Source organism: Bidens hawaiensis, unplaced genomic scaffold, assembly GCF_021521415.1.
Source record: "Bidens hawaiensis isolate Kalapana, Puna unplaced genomic scaffold, B.hawaiensis_p1.1 tig00071539_1, whole genome shotgun sequence".
Taxonomy (NCBI): Eukaryota; Viridiplantae; Streptophyta; class Magnoliopsida; order Asterales; family Asteraceae; genus Bidens; species Bidens hawaiensis.
In genome coordinates, this window is record NW_027502516.1 from 20419 (window position 1) to 38159 (window position 17741).

The window sequence follows — 17741 nt, forward strand, 5'->3', positions numbered from 1 at the left end:
TGCATGCATACTAAAAGTTAGCTACGCTGAGTGAGTTCTAGTTAATCAATTAACATACAGTACGTTCACATCCATACTTATACGCGATCGGAGATACGTATTTCGTACTTTATTTGCTAATACTCATTCATATATACTTTACGTTCATACATACGTATTTACACACTTCCTTTTCTACTTTCCTAAGGTATACCGTAAACTACTCTACTTCTACTATCTCGAATATTATTAGGGTCTGGTCCCTCTATCTCAGATATTTTTAGGGTCTGATCCCTCATCTCAAATATTAATAGGGTCCGGTCCCTCTAATCTCAGATATCATTAGGGTCTGGTCCCTTCTATCGCAATCTCAGATATTATTAGGGTCTGGTCCGTTGTATCACAATCTCAGATATTATTAGGGTCTGGTCCCTCTGTCTCGTTTAACCATACAACCATACATGTCTCGTCAATCGTCCATACATTACTTCCCATGTTTCCTGTCATACGTGCATACTTTACACATCCTCCAATTGCATATATAATAATTATATTTGTATACGCACATTCATACAACATTCAATAATAACATTAAGTAAATAATCATACACATATCACTTAGGATAAGTGTATTAACTATCACTTAGGAGTATGCTCATAGCCCCGAAAAACGTCACAGAGAAAGGGGGCTAGAACTCACCTGGATCCTGTTGCGTTCACCGTTAATAGTAATTCCTTTCTTCAACTGTACCCGACTAACTGTTAATAATGTACATGTATTAATCCTCAATAATTTCTTATCATTCATTTCCAAAGTTAACGGGGTTAACTTTTAAATTAACTGAGCTGACATATAACCTTCTTAACCGATCTCATTTATTTAATATACCTGGCCTTATCTTATTAATGAACCGTCTTTATTAGTTTTCATTCTTAACGATATTTGTTGTTATCGCATTTATGTTTATTATTATATTATTTCATCACTATTCATATTTATCATTATTATATAATTATATATTTTCGTAAGTTATCCATCGCTCGCACGTTCCTTTCGCACGTTCCTTTCAATTTCTCTATTTACAACGGGCTCTTACATTTAAGTGTTTCTGAACGGGTCCCATAAACCACTGGTTTGACATAAGACGAGTTACGGGTTCGGGTTTCATTTATCTTATATCCTTTACTTTTACCTTTCAAGTCTAACATTATTATTATTATTATTATTATTATTAACAACTTACTATTATTATTATAGATTTATTATTTAAGTATTAATATTATTGTAATACAACCTTTATTTATTATATATATATATATATATTATCTTCACTTCGTTATTATTAATTCACGTCTTCACGCATTTACAAGTTAACGTATCCTTAAGCGAGTTCGGGTCGTGTTGGGTCTGTACCTAACTCCATTTCTTCAATGAGTGGGCTCTTGTGTTTGGTTCACCTTCAACTGACATTCCTTTACTTGAGGCTCGTCATGGGTTGATAGACGAGTCGGGTCTCGGGTTTGGGTTTCGTTCAAGTCTTTACCTTCATATATTATATCATTATTTATTTTTATTATTATTTTACTATTACAAGATTAACAAGTTATTATTATTATTATTATTATTATTATTATATAGGCAAAGTATAAAATGAAAACCCACTTGAGTTGTGAAAGCCCGTGAAAACCCTATGTAACATCGTTTTTTTTTTGTTACATGTAATATATATTGTTACATTTAATACAAAACATCGAAAACATAAGAAAAAAATATTTTGCTATTTTTTTACTAATTTTTATATATGTTTATAGGAAAGAGAAAGTGTTTACATTTTTTTATTAACTTTAATTGTGGACCACAAGATTTAATCTTTAATTAAAAACATATGGTTGAGAATGGGTTTGTAGAGTTTTCACAACTCAAGTGGGTTTTTATTCTAACCTAACCCTAACCCTTATCTACTTCCTTCTTCTTCTTTCTTGTTTACCGGAACACCGCCGTCGCCCTTCCATCTCCGGCCATCCACCACGCCGCCACTCCCATCGCTGGCCACACACCACACCCGCCACTTCCATCGCCGGCCTGCACCGTCTCCCTTCCCAGCCACCATGACAATCATTTCGCACGGGATGCGAATATCGACGGTTCGCATAGAATTTTGCTTGCCGGATTTCGCATACGGGTTTTGCTTGCCGGATTTCGCATACGGGTTTCGCATACAAGTTTTTCGCATGGGATGCGAAACCCCTGATTCGCATGGGATGCGAAATCCCTAATTCGCACGTCTTATTTCTAGATCTGGTTGCCGGTTAGTTTGGTGTTTGTCCGTTCTTATTTTGGATTCGGTTAAGGGAGCTTGGGTTTCGATCTCGAGGTTACAAGAGTCGGTTGAAAGGTTCAGATTCAAAACCCACCCAGTCCGTCGGTTCTGATTTGGGTTCGACTTTTGCGGGTTTCGGTTTCAAGCTCTCGGGTTTTGTGTTTCCTTTGGATCTCGCCGGACCTCGCCGGACCTTGATTCCTTGATTTCTAGTATCTGAACATACATACACATGTGTGTGTGTGTATATATATGACTGTACAGTTCACACTCAATCATATATACTATTATTATTTGGTGTTATTTATCAAATCTCATGTTATTGTTATCATTATAAGATTTGTTCGAAGCTTGTTTATCTCGGTCTGTTTATGTCGGTTTGACCCAGTTCAATTGTTATTAATATTACAACAAGAAAATGAAACGAAAATGAATACAAATTGTTTACCTTTTGGTGTGATTGAACTAGATCTAGGATGAATGGAAATATGGAATGTTGATGTACAGGAGGTTTTGTGTGTGTCTATGGGTGTGATAAGGATTGGATGATGATGGTGAAATGATGAGGAAAATGATAGATCTAGGGTTTTAGGGTTTAAATAGGCAAAGTCAAAGGCTTTTAGGCCCATAATCACCCTTAGTCCAATAAACTCTATTAGTATTATCCATACTCTTCCTATTATTTAATTAACTTAAATGCCGTCTCTCGATACGATTACTAAAATAAACTTGATACACTTTATTTATTTATTTAGCGGAACGAGGACGTTACATCGTTGAACCACGCTTACACCAATTTATTACTATTGTTTACATTTTGTCAAGTCTCTTATTATTGTTATTTCTTTGATTTAATTGGAAATCGTTTATACCGGTTCGTTTTATATCGGTGCGGCTTGGTTTACAGGTTAGTATTCTTAAAGAGAAATATATTGAAATAGTTATAAGGTTTACCTTTTGGATTTGATCAAACTTGAATGGATGGAATTGCATATTAGGAATGTTTGGTAAAGGAACCTTGTGTGTGAATGGAGGTGTGACAATGATTGGAGAATGACGGTGAAATGATAAGGATTAGGGTTTTAGGGGTTTAAATAGGCAAAGCTAAAAGGTTTTTAGGCCCAAAATATGTTTAAGTCCAATAACCATTTTAATCTTATCCTATCTTATTATTTAATTAATTCAAACGACGCCACACGATTTGATATCTAAAATAAAATTCGTGACATTTTATTTGTTTATTTATTATCGGAACGAGGACGTTACATTGGTGAGTTCTGCCGTCACCGCCATTGCGTTTTTCCGACAACAACCAGTGCTAGTAATGAAGGTAGTGAGGCTAGCGGTGGTGACGAAGGGGGCGATAGAAGCCTGAAGTGACGAGGTCTATGGTGGTGGTGTTTGTGTTTGCTCATATATACATATATATAGTATTTGTGTTTTTATGTTTTTCTTTTTTTAAACAATGTATTTTTCACATAGCATACCACATCAACAAAAATACGTAGTCTTATCGAAAAAACCAACAAAGTTAGGTTCCAAATTCAGAATTGATGGAGTATTTAATATTTTATTTAAACTATGCTTCATAGCCATCCATCAATCCATCCAGCCGTCCAAAGTCGTAACACCAAAACCACCGCAAAGTCAACCGCTGCAATTCACCGTTGCCGCCGATGGATTACCCGTCGTTGAACCACCACAGGTACGCCCATCCTCCTCCCAATGACCGCCCTAATTTCTACCACCATCTTATCCCATCAGTCAATCACCCACCACCACATTCATACCCACCACCGCCTCCGATTCCACCACCACCACCACCGTCTTACAATTACACCCCTGACTTTACCTATCTTGATGCCCCAAAACCCTCTTTTTTTAACCGTTCCCCACCTAGGGTTTCCAATCGATTCGATTACCGAACCGGGTCTAGATCCGATCTGGGTTGGGACCCGCATCGCAATCCGGTCGGTTTGTATTCGCCCAATCCCCAATCGGAAAATTATTATAAACCCAGGTTTATAGATGATGTTAATAATATTGTTTCACATGATTCACATGACCAACAAATCTTTAGTGGAAGAAAGTTGGAGATTTACGTCGAGAAGTACGAGCCGCGATACGTTCCCATGTCGGAAAACCAGAGAGTTTGGGAGGAAGATCCTAAATGGGTCATGAAGGGGAAGAAAAACGAGTTAGCGCATAATGCCGGGGCTTTGTATGCGTACGATAGAGAACGAGAACGAGAGCGGGATTATGAGCATGAGTCTAGTAAGTTTAATAGGGTTAGGGAAGGTAGAGACGAGTATAAACCGGTACAAAAGAAAAGTGTTTTACTTAGGATAGGGAAACCGAACAATAGTAATAGTAATAGGAACAGAAACCATGACCAGCATTCTTCTAAAGCTTACGTAGTTGAATCAAACAATAGCAATCATAGGGGTAAAGATAAGGATAAAGTTAAAGATAGAGATAGAGATACAGATCAGACAGAGAATAGTGCTGTAGATCTTGACGTGTCGTTTAAATCTAATGCTTTGATAGCCAAGCCTGTTGTGACGCCTTCGAGTCCAGTGTCTGATAATAATGGCACACCATCTAGGAATAGAAAGATTAAGAGGGTCACTGAGTTTGACTCACCGTTATCAAAATTTAGTGAGCGGTCAGCAGGATCTCGAAGCTCTTCACGTGGGTTTGACAGCCCTTCTAGTTCTGAAAAAGCTTCAAAGCAGGTTGTGGATAAAATGACTGTTTCTAAAGGGGATAACGGTTCTTTGTCGGGCCCAGTTTTAGATCAGGGTAATGGCAAAGCGGGATCTAAAGGACCCTTGTCATTTAGGCTTAAGAAGAAAAGGAAGTTAATGAATCCTGGTTCTAGTTCATTTGATTTCCAGCTGGCAGTGAAAGGGAACGATGTCAAGGCGAAGAGTTCAAAGACTATCTCAAATGCACGGCTTTCTAGTGTCATTTCATTTCCTACGCTAGAAGAAATAGCTACTGGTAAAGTGGACAAATCACCCAAGAAAGATGTGTTAGAAGTTCAGGATCAGAATCTTGATTGTGTAAACAGTTTTGGTGACGATTGTACTGAAAACAAGAGCTTAATCGCAGAAAACGTGTCTTTGATAAACGATGGCGTAGTGAGTCATCTTAACCAGCAGCCCTGTGGAAATGAAGTTTCAGTGAATTTTGAGAATGATATTCAGAATAAGTCTGCAGATGTTAAGCTGTCACCGGACGTCACTGATATTTCTGTTACATCTGCAGATGATCAAGTTGAGATTCAGAAATTGTCCACTGAATCTGTCCGTTTAGAAGTAGTCAATGTTTCTAACAGTTTGTGCAATGTGCAAGAAACCAGTACTATTGCTGACAAGAACTCCAATGTTTCCAACAGTCTGTGCAATGAACCTGTCAAAATGCAAGAAACGAGTACTATTGCTGACACCAACTCTTTAGAATCTTTTTCAGATGAGATTATTGTCATATCTCCTGAGAAGAGTGAGGATCAAGGTTTTCTTGATGACGTGCCAAGAAAGGAAGATGAAAGCCGAGTGTTAGAGGATACTAGCAATCAAATATCTCTAAACGGGCCAAGTGAATCATCTAAAGATGACTTCAAAGAATCTACACATATTGTTATCATTGCTGAAGATAATGCAACACAAAGTAGTCCACATACGGAGCATTCTTTTGATAAAGATACAGTTAATGAGATGGTAAATCTGATTTCTTCACCAGTTTGCTCACAGAGTCCTGACCATAAAGAACCTACTACAGATTCAAAGGATGATTTACCACCCTCATTTGCTAATGACACAAGCGCATTTGTTACTGACTCAAATGCTAAATCAGGGGAACCTATTCCTGATATGCTAACCGGTATTTGTTCTCCCATAAAGGCTTCCATTTCAGACTCACAAATGGTGGATATTAAATCAACAGATAAAACGTTATCTAATTTGAGTATACCTGAGAATGATATTACATTTGTGAAGTCTGTATCAAAAGATATTGCACAGTTGAATGCTCCCAAAACTGGTACAAAAATAAGTCATTATGAAGTAACCAACACAGTTCCGTTTGCATCTCAGGGTGGCAATTTTAAGACCCTAGGCTCCAATACAAATCTGCCATTGAAGATACCGAGTTCTGGGCCTACGGTTTCAAGAGCTTTGGCAGCGCGCTCGTTGCCAGTTTTCGCAAATGCAAGAATCAATAAAACTGCAAACAACATTACGAAGCCCCGAACATGGCATAGAACTTCTAGTAATCCTGCTTCTGTTCCTGCTCCTCTTCCACCTAAGCAAATTGCAAGGGGTCAGAACTCGTATGTTAGAAGTGGTAACAGTCTTGTAAGAAAAGGTGCTCCCGTGACTGCCATTGCTTCAAGATCTTCCGTATATCAGTTGAATCCTTCAGGCCCGATTGAAGCAAGAAACAGTGCAGGATCTGGAAATAAAGTGAACAATACTTACTCGAGACTAGCGGCGCCCAGTGCTCCTGTTGTGAGGCCCAAAACACCACCGCCATCAGGCAGCACCAAATTACCAGATTGTCCAACAGACTCGAGGGATTTATCACCTTCGCCACTGGAACCTCCGCCTGCATCTTCTGTTGAACAAAGGGCATCTGAAGATCAAATTCGTACATCCAGTAATTCTGGAAGCGAGAAGATAGTAGATGAAGTAGTTGCAGGAAAGAAAATACAATATGTGAAGAGGAAATCAAATCAGCTGGTTGCTGCTTTGTGTAGTGATCAACCCATTCAGGACTTAGATAAAACACAACCATCGTTGTCATCAGATAGCTACTACAAGAGGATAAAAAACCAACTTATTAGAACTTCAGTGGGAGATGACTCAGCAAACACAAACGTGGACAAAGCTTCAAAGATCAGTATTAAGCGACAGTCTGGTAAAGGTTTGTTTTCAGAACTGAAACATTCGTATGCTATATATCCCATTATTTTTTTGATTTTTTTACACGTCAAAGTTTTATCTACACTAGAAGTTACGTGAACCAATGGCATAAAGAAAATAAATGTTTTTTGCTTGATTCATATCTTGATGCAAGGTATATCTAAGAAGTATAAACATTTGAGACTCCCTTCGGTTTGGACGCTCAACTCTCAGTCACTGAGGCCACAATTATTCCCATGGAAAAGATCAAGAAACTGGGCATATTTGATGAATGCATCAAGTAATGGTTCATCATCATCATCCATCAGGTATATTTGCACTTTTATCACATGTTATCACGTTTAATCTGAGTTGGCATTTTTGTTTGTCTGATTACAAATGATATGGTTTTTTTTAGTCGCAAGTTGCTGCTTTCAAGAAAGAGAGAGACCATCTACACAAGGTCGAAGCACGGTTTTTCTCTTCGTATGTCCAAGTTATTAAGTGTTGGTGGTGCCAGTCTAAAATGGTCAAAATCCATTGAGAGGAACTCAAAAAGAACCAATGAGGTTTGTGTGGATGAATTGCTAGACGCACTTTACTAGTTATAATAAATTAGTTATGGTTGTTACTGGGTAATTAATTGTGAACGTAATACTTATATTTTAGGAAGCTACACTTGCAGTTGCAGCAGCTGAGAAGAAAAAGAGAGAACAACATGGCACTGCTTCTGCCACTGCTGAAATAAAGAGCAGGAATAATATGCCAAGTAAGTTTATTAATAATATATATCTTATATTTATTATTGTAAGTTACACAGCCTGAAATTGTATTTATTTGCAGGAGACCGGATATTTCGTATTGGGTTGGTCAGATACAAAATGGACCCTTCAAGGAGGACACTTCAAAGGATTTCAGGTGGTCAAGTCCTGGTTATATTTTTGTTGAATTTCATGATCATTCTCTAACTACATATTTTCTACAAAGTACTATTTTTGGCAAAGTTAAAATAAACAATCCAAGACAGTTTCATACTAGTATACTACTATAATTTGCGAAATGGCTACCATAGCACTTAAGGGTAAACGCTAGTTTTGAAAAAAAGTACTTTATTAACCAATTTACGGGTAGTTTTTATATGGAAAAGTACGTAACAATGAATACTATTGTATAGCTGACTAATGATTACTAAGCATCTAATAGTGTTTATAACAAGTTACTCTTTGAGTTATGACCCTTATTGCTATGGTTAGAAATTGTTACCATTTTATTATATTAATGAAGATCTTGAGGTCTTGCCGTTACTGTGTGAATGGCAATTTCTACTGGCGGTTTGAGCAGCAAGTGGTGCTTAATCTGAGGTATCCTATGATTCAGTGGTGATGACATATAAATGTCAACTGGGCACTGTATTCCTGAAAGGGAAGAGCTAAACCTTTGAGAGAACAACTTTTAGACATTATTTTATTATATTAATGAAGATCTTGCCTATTACATGCTTTCTGTGTAGATGACATATTGTGTATGTCAACACATAGGAAGTGCTGTATAAAAGCACACAAAAGGAAAACAAGCCTTAATCAATTAGCAAGAATGGGCGATTGCTCGATTAGCATGAGATTATAGCTTTGATTAGAAGTTTGTTTCTGTTCATGGTTCTTGAGTTGTAGTGCAACTTTTAAGTTTTAACCCATGCTTGACTGTTTACATGCATATACACACATACATGCTCATCTTTGGTGCTACGTGTGCGGGCATTATCTTTTTAGAATTGAATGCCTTTTCAGGATGGTGAACAAATCCTATATTCTGTAGGCAACGATATGCCGCTTTATGAAGATGTGTATTATATGCTTTATTAAGAAAGTATAATTTCTGATTTTGGATTCGTATTTCTATTGTCTTTAAGTGTCTATTTATAAACTGCCATTACTTATTAGCATTTTTTCAGGCATTCCTTCTTTTCGATCTCGTTAGATGTTATGATATATTGATATGATATGAACCCTAGGAACAAGACAACATTAAACTATTGAACCTATTACTACTTAAGAGGACCTTAACAATACTAGATTATAAATAGCAGTAAAAACTAATACCTCCAGTTGAAGTCGTAAAAAAGTGGTGTCATGAACTTATGATATACAAATATTCTGTAGAAAGATAAGATATGTTTTAATACGTAAGATGATAAGTATTGGCGCAATATTCATATGTTGTTTAGAAAGATTTGTATTACTTGCACCATCTAATGGATCATTTCTGATTGTTATGATATTCTCGTAATATTATGTTAGTTGACAGTGAACTTTATTCCTGTTTAATCTTTTACTGCTGAAATGTGTAACACAGTATGGCAAAAGCCTATGATGAAACTGATGGTAAACCAAAAGTTTTTGTTGGCCAACTTTTCCAAAACCCTAGAAAACCACTAATAGACTTGTGATTCGCAGATGAGGAGCCTTCAAATTCTGTTCAGTCAAAAGAAGAGGTCAAAAAGACTTATATCCCAAAGAGATTAAAGATCGGTCATGATGAGTATGTAGTGCATTACATGTTGCATCTTCTCTAAGCCGATAATTATATCAACTATGTTACAACTTGCGAAGTTGCATCTGTATTTAACAGAAATCATTCAAAGATATGTTTTTATTTGGCAGATATGTACGGATTGGAAACGGTAATCAGCTGGTTAGAAATCCAAAGAGGCGAACACGCGTGTTTGCTATTGAAAAAGTGAGGTGGAGCTTGCACACAGCCCGGACACGGTTGGCTAAAAAGAAAAAGTTTTGTCAATTCTTTACAAGATTTGGCAAATGCAACAAAGATGATGGAAAGTGTCCGTACATTCATGATTCAACTAAAATAGCAGTATGCACCAAGTTTTTAAACGGTTTATGCTCCGATCCAAATTGCAAGCTAACTCATAAGGTCTATTCTTTTGTCTGTTTTTGACTCTTTTATCTTCTTTATTTACACTATAACTTTTGATATTATTTCATTTTCAGGTCATTCCCGAAAGGATGCAAGATTGTTCTTATTTTTTGCAGGGTGAGTTTTATACTTTCATACTTTCATAACTTGTTCTGTGACACTTCTGTCACCCTATTTATCCACATGAAAATTCTAAACTTTTATTGTTGTAGGATTGTGCTCAAACAAACATTGTCCGTATAGACATGTAAATGTGAACTCAACTGCTTCTGTTTGTGAAGGTTTTCTCAAAGGTTATTGTGCAGATGGAAATGAGGTAGTTGATGGAGTTGATGTCATTGATATCTTTTATTTTACCCTTTTCTTTTTAAAAGAAATTATTGTAGTTTAAATTTATTTATTTATCTCTATTTATTTAGTTACTTATATCCTCAGTGTAGGGTAAGTAGTAAATATAAAGCTAATAAATAGATATAAGATAATTGAACAGAAACTAGTGAATATTATAAGGGAACATTAATAAACTATAAATATTGAGATGATGCATGCACAGGCACACAAGCCACTAAGATATAATTGTGTAAATTGGATCAAATCTCTAACTTGCAGTGTCAAAAGAAGCATTCGTATGCGTGCCCAGTATTTGAAGCAACGGGTTCGTGTCCACAAGGTACAAAGTGCAAGCTACACCATCCTAAAAACCAGTTGAAAAGAAAACGTCAAAGTTCAGCGGAACTGCAAACGAAGAATTCAAGGGGTCGGTACTTTGGTTCTGTTAGGGACGAAGAGGTGGTGCATGTGTCTGAGAAGTCTTATTTAAAGAATGATGACGTGGATGAGGGTATGCTGTGCCAAGAAGGGAAGTTTGCTGAATATATCAGCTTGGATTGTGGTAATGAAGAAGGTGGTGATGAGGTGATAGGTGACACCAGAACAAGGTTGATGATTAGTGAGCCTTTGGAGTTTGGTGTAGGTGAGATTGAAGAGCTGACAAAACCTATTGGGATAATGAACAGGGTTGCCAAGTGAGGAAGTGTGTCTTTATTTTTTCATTTGTGTATAACATAGAAGAATTCAGGGAAAATAGAAAAGGGGGTTTTGGTTATGTAGAATAGATACTAGAGTTTGTTTGTATTGTTGTTGAAAAGAACAAATGTTTTTAATGAAATTTGAAGAATTTGGTTATCTTTTTGTTGGAATTTTATGCTGTGATCTGTTGCAACTGAAATGGAGTTTATTATAGTCTTTTATAACAACAATAATGAAAAATGCAACATATTTGGTTCAAGAGCCCCAACATGATAGGAATATGCAACGTTAAACTTTATTTACAAGCATCATATAAGTTAAAAACATTCAAAAACTTTACATCAGCTAAACTATCTTATTATCATTTTTCAAAAGATGTGTTTTAGTGATTCAGAGCTTTTACCATCAACAAAAAATCAGTTTCATTTTCAATTAGTCTATAATTTAACCAATTGCCATTTTTTAGCTCTCTTAGGAAAAAATCAATTATACTCATAACTCAAGTTCAAGAATTTTAAAATAAAATTCTTTAAAATATCTTGAAGATATTAATAAATATATATTTTTGAGTGGTTTTTAACTCCCCCTTTTTTATCATGTTTAAAATAGATTTGAATTCTTTATTTGGATTGTGAAAATTGAAGTAACGTTTCCTTGTCTTGAGATCATTTATTTTGGTTTTAAATTATTGGGTTTAGACATTACTTTGATGCTTTTTAATCCTTTCAAAATGGTAACAGCATACCTCTTTTAGTGATTTCTTTCTATCAAAGAATCATACCTATATTCGTGCGCAATACACCGTGAATCGAAACATTAAACTTTAAGGGCATTTGGTTTGCAGAATTTTTTTAAGGAAATGAAATTGGAATTTGAATTGAAAACGGAATGGATTTATTGAAAAATCCATAATATGTTTGGTTGGTAAACATGTTGATGTAATTGGAATTATCCTCCTCGCATACCCTACCTTTAAGACAGACAAACAAGTTGAGTGGGGTGGCTTTGGGTCGGAACGAGTCGATTAATATAAAAGTTTGTTGGAGTCGAACAGGTTTCGGGTCGGAATGGGTTTCGGCCCGTTTCGAACCGAAGCCCTGCTTATCCAAAACCCAAAAACTTTAGTAGATGTCACGGGATAAGGACCACCTTATTTGTCATTAATTATTAATTAATTAAGTTTGAGAATAAATCAAGTGTTGTAAAAATCACTAGTCACTAGTTGGGCGATGGGGTGGGGATTAGCGATTACTCGGGATTAATCGATATTAATCGGATCTGACTTTAAGGTATAATTTTCAGTTTTAAATACATGCACAAATTTTTACATGTAATTTTCAGTTTTATACATGCACAAACACATTTTGGCCCGAAATTGACTAGAATGTCGCTGGAAACCGTTGATTTTTGCTGGAATTTCACCAGAAACCATTGATTTTTGTCGGAAACCCCGATTTTGGCCAGAAACTCAACAGAAAAAGCCGATTAAGTCCGATTAATCTTGATTTTGGCCGGACTTGACCCTTGACCGATTAGCCCAAAATTAATCAATGAAGTGTAGACTAACGATTAATCAGGGATTAATCGACGCCTAGTCGGGATTTTTACAACACCAACCAAAGCAGTTAAATCGTCTTATAAGGATACTTGACCAGTTGACTTTAGTCTTACTTATAACTTATAGTTTGACAACCCCTCTGTTTCAAAATTAAAAAACCCCCAAATTCTCTTCTCCAGGTCTAGGCTAGCTAGGGCATACACAGATTGACACACACTAACCCAATTGTTCAAATCAATCAAACACTTAATCCTCTCATTCAATTGAAAATCCAGTTGGGCAAATCAACATATTTCACTTGGCCACTTTTAGGGTTTCTTTCTTTTTTTTTTTTTTTTGATTTCTTGGGATTTCGAAAGAATTGAATCATGGGTGATGATAAGCAAGTCATAACTGGTGATGGGTCGGTGCTGAATTGCACCAAAATTGATATGGGTCCTCGGTTATTGCTTGATGTTGAGGCAACTACTTGTGAAGAAGATGGGTTACGAACCTATAAGAGGAGAAAACGCACAAGAAAGATGACTACTAATTCAGATCATAATAATAAGGTACTAAATTCTTGATTTTTATTTCGATTAGTTTGATTTTCAGCAGTGTTAACCTAATTGAACATATTATATATGTTTATATTTGCAAAGTTTTCGGATTCAAATACCAATTGGTAGCTTGTTGCCGGCTTACCCACTTCTCTATTGTAATTGGATCTTTTGTTCAATAAAAAAAAAAAATTATCCAAAAAGAAAATAAAAATTGTAGAAATAATATGCACTTTATGAATTTTAAAAGAAACTGGATATCTTAGAGTTCAGATGATGTTTATTCAAGTCTATATAATATTCGACTGTTTTGTGAATCTATCAAATTTTTGTTTTTTTTTGTGCAGATAAAGGCTGCTGTAGTTATTGCATTCGATCAATACAAGTCGAGCTTTGATGCAATTTCCAACGGGCCAGGTGATTTGTCTCGTAGGAAATGTAACTGTATTGCCTTAGAGAAGACATCTCAGTTGCTTAATGGGCATGAAGGAAGCGTCATAAAGGCCCCCGTGGCTCATCCAGAAAGTGCACCTACTCCTTTGATTAAGGTAAATTACTTTCTTAAATGTTTGCATCGTCTTACTCAGTGAAATCTTGCTTTTGTGTAAATGTAAGTTGTTTTTTAATACAGGAATCTCATAATATTGTTGAAAGAAGTGATAAACAAACACATAATACGTCTCAAGAACCTTCGCATGTTCCGTCTAGTGGAGTGTTAGAACGACCTGAAGGTTCTAGAAACTCTGAGTTGTGTGAACGAGCATTATTCGATACTCTAAACTCAGACAAGTACAGTGAGTTGCGTCGTCTACTTCTCAAGAATTTTGGTGTTGTAAACGTTAACCGAGTTACAAATGTTGATTCGATAAGCTCAAAGTTGAAAAGTGGAGCTTATGAAACTTCACCATTTCTGTACCTTAAAGACATTCAACAGGTATTCCTTTTTGTTCAGAGCTTGACTTTTCTTGTTAAAAGATTAGATTTACCAGTGAGATGTAGCGTAGAGGATGATATGTCCATGGGGATTATATGCTGAGTGTAAACTTTTGCATGCATATAGAGGGGTTTCCACTTCGTCTGACTATTCAATGTGATAACAGCACAAAAATGTCCTATACGTGATGGTTAAATGGTTGTGTAATTACAGAGTTTTTGCAGATTATATATGCGTAAAATGAAGTGTCAAATGGTCTTACACTCTCTTTTTAAATATATGAACTAAATGCTTGTTCTAACATTTTTGTGAAAAGTATAATACTGTACTTACCACTCCTATCCCCTAAGATAAATAGAACTAGTCGGATGAGCTGCTTAATAAGTTTCAAATTTTGACATGCATTTATATAATGGCAATCAGGTTATCGGGCTGCTGATAGGGATGAGCATTTGGTACCGAGTACCAGTATTGTACTGATAGATTCGGTACGGTATTTGGTTCCCGCCTTTTTGACTTTCGGTTCCGGTTTGGTACCGATACCATATAGAGACGAACATTTGGTACCGAATACCGGTACCATACCGTACCTAAAGATTCAGTACGGTACTATTTAATAAGTAGATAACTAGATAAGTGAATCTTACTTAACAACATAGCATTCCTCAAAAGAGGTAGGGGTTTTGTAACTTGGTTTATCATCAATGGTCTCAGAGATTTCTTTCCTTGCCTTTGTTGTCGGTCTTTTTTTCTTAATCAACTGTAGTTTCCAATTTTCCCTGTGTTTACTGAGGGAGTGTGTTCTAGAAAATATACTCATTTACTGTCTCTGTAAATCTAGTTAATAAGCTCTATATCATTGCCTCATTGGATACTGTTTGATGCTTGTGGATCGTAGGCCTGAAAATTGGGCGGGTTGGGAGGGTTCGGGTTACAGGTCAAATTGGGTTTGGCTCGATATGGGTTCAGAGAAAACCAAGTTTGGGTCAAAACGGGCAATTTCTTTAAAAAAAGTCATTTAGGTCAGGGTCAAAAAGGTTCGTTCTACAAACGCATCATTTTGGTTTGGATCAAAACAGGCTGTTATAAAAAAGCATTAATTTGGTTCGGGTCACTTGTTTTAAAAAAGCATTAATTTAGTTTGGGTCACTGGTTGTTTTAAAAAAAGCGTCAATTTGGTTCGGGTCAAGACGGGTACCGCCCAAAATGGAGTTGTGCTTAAATGAATGGTTTTAGAAAAAGGTACCCAAGTAGGTTACCCACCATACTTTTTTATGATGGCTAGTGGTGGGGACAATTACGAGCTAGTGTGGCGGTGATGTTAGAGGCGGCGATGATGATGGAAGTAGCGGCCGCGGGTGTCCATAGGTGGCCATGAAAATAAGATGTCATTGGCGAACAACAGCAGTTGCAATGTTGTCAGCAGTGGGGTGGCGATGGTGGTGGTGTCGATGGTGACTTCAGCGGTGGAATGATGTTGGTGGAAGTAGTGTTGGCGACGAGTAGGTCGTGAAGACGAACAACAGTCATGGGTGGTGCTAACCCATTTGGACTCTTTTAAGTTAACAAATTTATAATAGTTACCCATTTTGACCAGTTGACTAATTTTAGTAGACTCAAGTTGACTAGTTGGCTGATTTGAGATGACTCAAATGAACCCATATACAGTTTAGTTTTGCCCAAATCCTTTGATTCTTTGAAGAATGAGTCATGGTTGCCACCTAAATTCACACGTATCTATTGGCTATAAGCCTATACGAGTATCTTTTTATTATTCTCCTTTTGTCATGTTTCATGTTATTTGCTTGTCGCATTTATAATATCTGTACAAAAACCGTCAATATTTGTTATTTCATTACTTGAACGTGAATAAGGTCTGCCATGTTTACTGATATCTTTAACTTGACCAATCTGGATAGGTATATACAAAGCTTCAACAAGTCGGCAATGAAATGGTTACACTTGCAAAGAGTCTTTCTGATAAATCCAGGGCCCACTTTGAGCAGGTACATCATACCAACAAACATACAAATCTAAACACCAACTTATTCACCATTTTTAACTTAGCGTGCATGAACTTGTGTAACAGTTTGTCTGGAAACCCGAACCTTGTGGCTGCAAAGGATGTGGAGGAAAAGCTGATGCCAAAAACAGTTTAGTATGTGATTCATGTGAAGATATATACCATCTTTCATGCACCGAGCTTGTAGGCGCATTAATCCCTCCTAAAAGCTGGTATTGTGCCACCTGTGTTTCAAATGGAATCGGTTCTCATGATAATTGCATGGTCTGTGAGAAGCTAAAGTCCACTGCTTCTGTACACCAACCACAAGATCTACATAATGTACACCAATCCCAAGATCCGCTTAATGTTGTGACCGATGAGAGTCAAAGTCAAAGGGAACGTCCATACATGTGTAATATTTGCAAAACCGAGGTGAAGATAGACGAAAAGTTTAGAACATGTGGGCATTTAGTATGCCCTCACAAATTCTACCATGACAAATGTCTCACGAGCAAACAGTTGGGTGTTTATGGTTCGTGTTGGTACTGCCCGTCTTGTTTATGTAGATATTGTCTTGTGGATAAAGACGATGATCAGATTGTGCTTTGTGATGGCTGCGATCAGGCGTATCATATTTACTGTACATCCCCGCAACTTGATTCTATTCCGGAAGGAAATTGGTTTTGTGCAAAGTGTGACAGGGATTTGAAGAGAATAAGAAGTATGAGAATGGTGTATGAGAGTATGCAAAAGAAGGTGAAAGTAGAAGATGAATCAGCGAAGGGTGAACTTGAAGGACTGGATATGCTTGTAAGTGCGGCTAAAACGTTGAGTCATGAGGATACTGGTTGTAATATGAGATAAAATGTAAGGTTGAGATGAAGTATTTTGGTAGATTGTACACTACAATGTTAATGTTTTTGAATTGAGATTGTATTTAGATTTGTACACCTTTCTTTTGACTGTTTTTTTGGGGAAGGCATAGACATTCATGATTCATGAATACTTGTTATGCTACTCATGATAACTTGTTGGATATTTTGGGCATATGTTTGTGAAACTCTTCCTGTGATTTGTGAAAATGCTGCCTCCTTCAACTCCGCCACGTTTTTCGTGCTAGGGTCTTTACCGTCACCATAAAGATAAATATAGCAAGTGAACCCATTTGATGATTTGGATAGTTACCCCCCCCCCCCCCCCCCTCTAAAATGACTAATTTCAACCCAAACGAATTCCTCACTCGAACCAAATTTACACTTTTCTATAACAGCCAATACTCATTCTGAATCAAAGTCGTCTCGACTCGATACCAACCCAACCCCACTGTTTTGGCAGACTTAGTTTATAGGCTTAGTTGCCAGGTTTATATAATAGCTACAACAGTAGTAGTACTAGTAGTAATAACAATACGTTACTCACAAGCCAAAGTTTTAAAATTATAAAGTATATGTTTTAATTTGTAGGACCAACGGTTATTTCCTTCTTTGTAGGACCATTCATGCCATCAAGACCAAGAGTCGACGATTCTCTTCCCTGAT

At 36.7% G+C, this 17741-nt stretch overlaps 2 protein-coding genes across 2 annotated transcripts; both read left to right on the forward strand.

Annotated features, from left to right (window-relative positions):
* The first annotated feature begins 3976 nt into the window (after positions 1-3976).
* LOC143605807 (uncharacterized) lies at positions 3977-11167 on the forward strand. The gene is made up of 11 exons (XM_077081787.1): positions 3977-4745; positions 4788-7226; positions 7380-7541; positions 7577-7773; positions 7874-7973; positions 8048-8122; positions 9658-9742; positions 9865-10135; positions 10213-10255; positions 10351-10454; positions 10748-11167. Exons 1-11 carry the CDS (start codon positions 3977-3979, stop codon positions 11165-11167), a joined length of 4665 nt encoding a protein of 1554 aa, XP_076937902.1.
* Positions 11168-13093: 1926 nt separating this feature from the next.
* Positions 13094-17094, forward strand: LOC143605808 (PHD finger protein EHD3-like). Its single transcript, XM_077081788.1, has 5 exons — positions 13094-13276; positions 13612-13812; positions 13896-14198; positions 16118-16204; positions 16288-17094. The coding sequence occupies exons 1-5, from the start codon at positions 13094-13096 to the stop codon at positions 17065-17067; spliced, it is 1554 nt and encodes a 517-aa protein (XP_076937903.1). The 3' UTR covers positions 17068-17094.
* The last annotated feature ends 647 nt before the right edge of the window (positions 17095-17741 follow it).

Coding starts and splice junctions, on each gene's coding strand:
- LOC143605807 (XM_077081787.1), top strand. CDS start 3,977: ATGGATTACCCGTCGTTGAACCACCACAGGTACGCCCATCCTCCTCCC. Junction 7,974..8,047: donor GAGCAGGAATAATATGCCAA/GTAAGTTTATTA, acceptor ATTTATTTGCAG/GAGACCGGATATTTCGTATT. Junction 10,455..10,747: donor ATTGTGCAGATGGAAATGAG/GTAGTTGATGGA, acceptor TCTAACTTGCAG/TGTCAAAAGAAGCATTCGTA.
- LOC143605808 (XM_077081788.1), top strand. CDS start 13,094: ATGGGTGATGATAAGCAAGTCATAACTGGTGATGGGTCGGTGCTGAAT. Junction 14,199..16,117: donor ACCTTAAAGACATTCAACAG/GTATTCCTTTTT, acceptor CAATCTGGATAG/GTATATACAAAGCTTCAACA. Junction 16,205..16,287: donor CCAGGGCCCACTTTGAGCAG/GTACATCATACC, acceptor CTTGTGTAACAG/TTTGTCTGGAAACCCGAACC.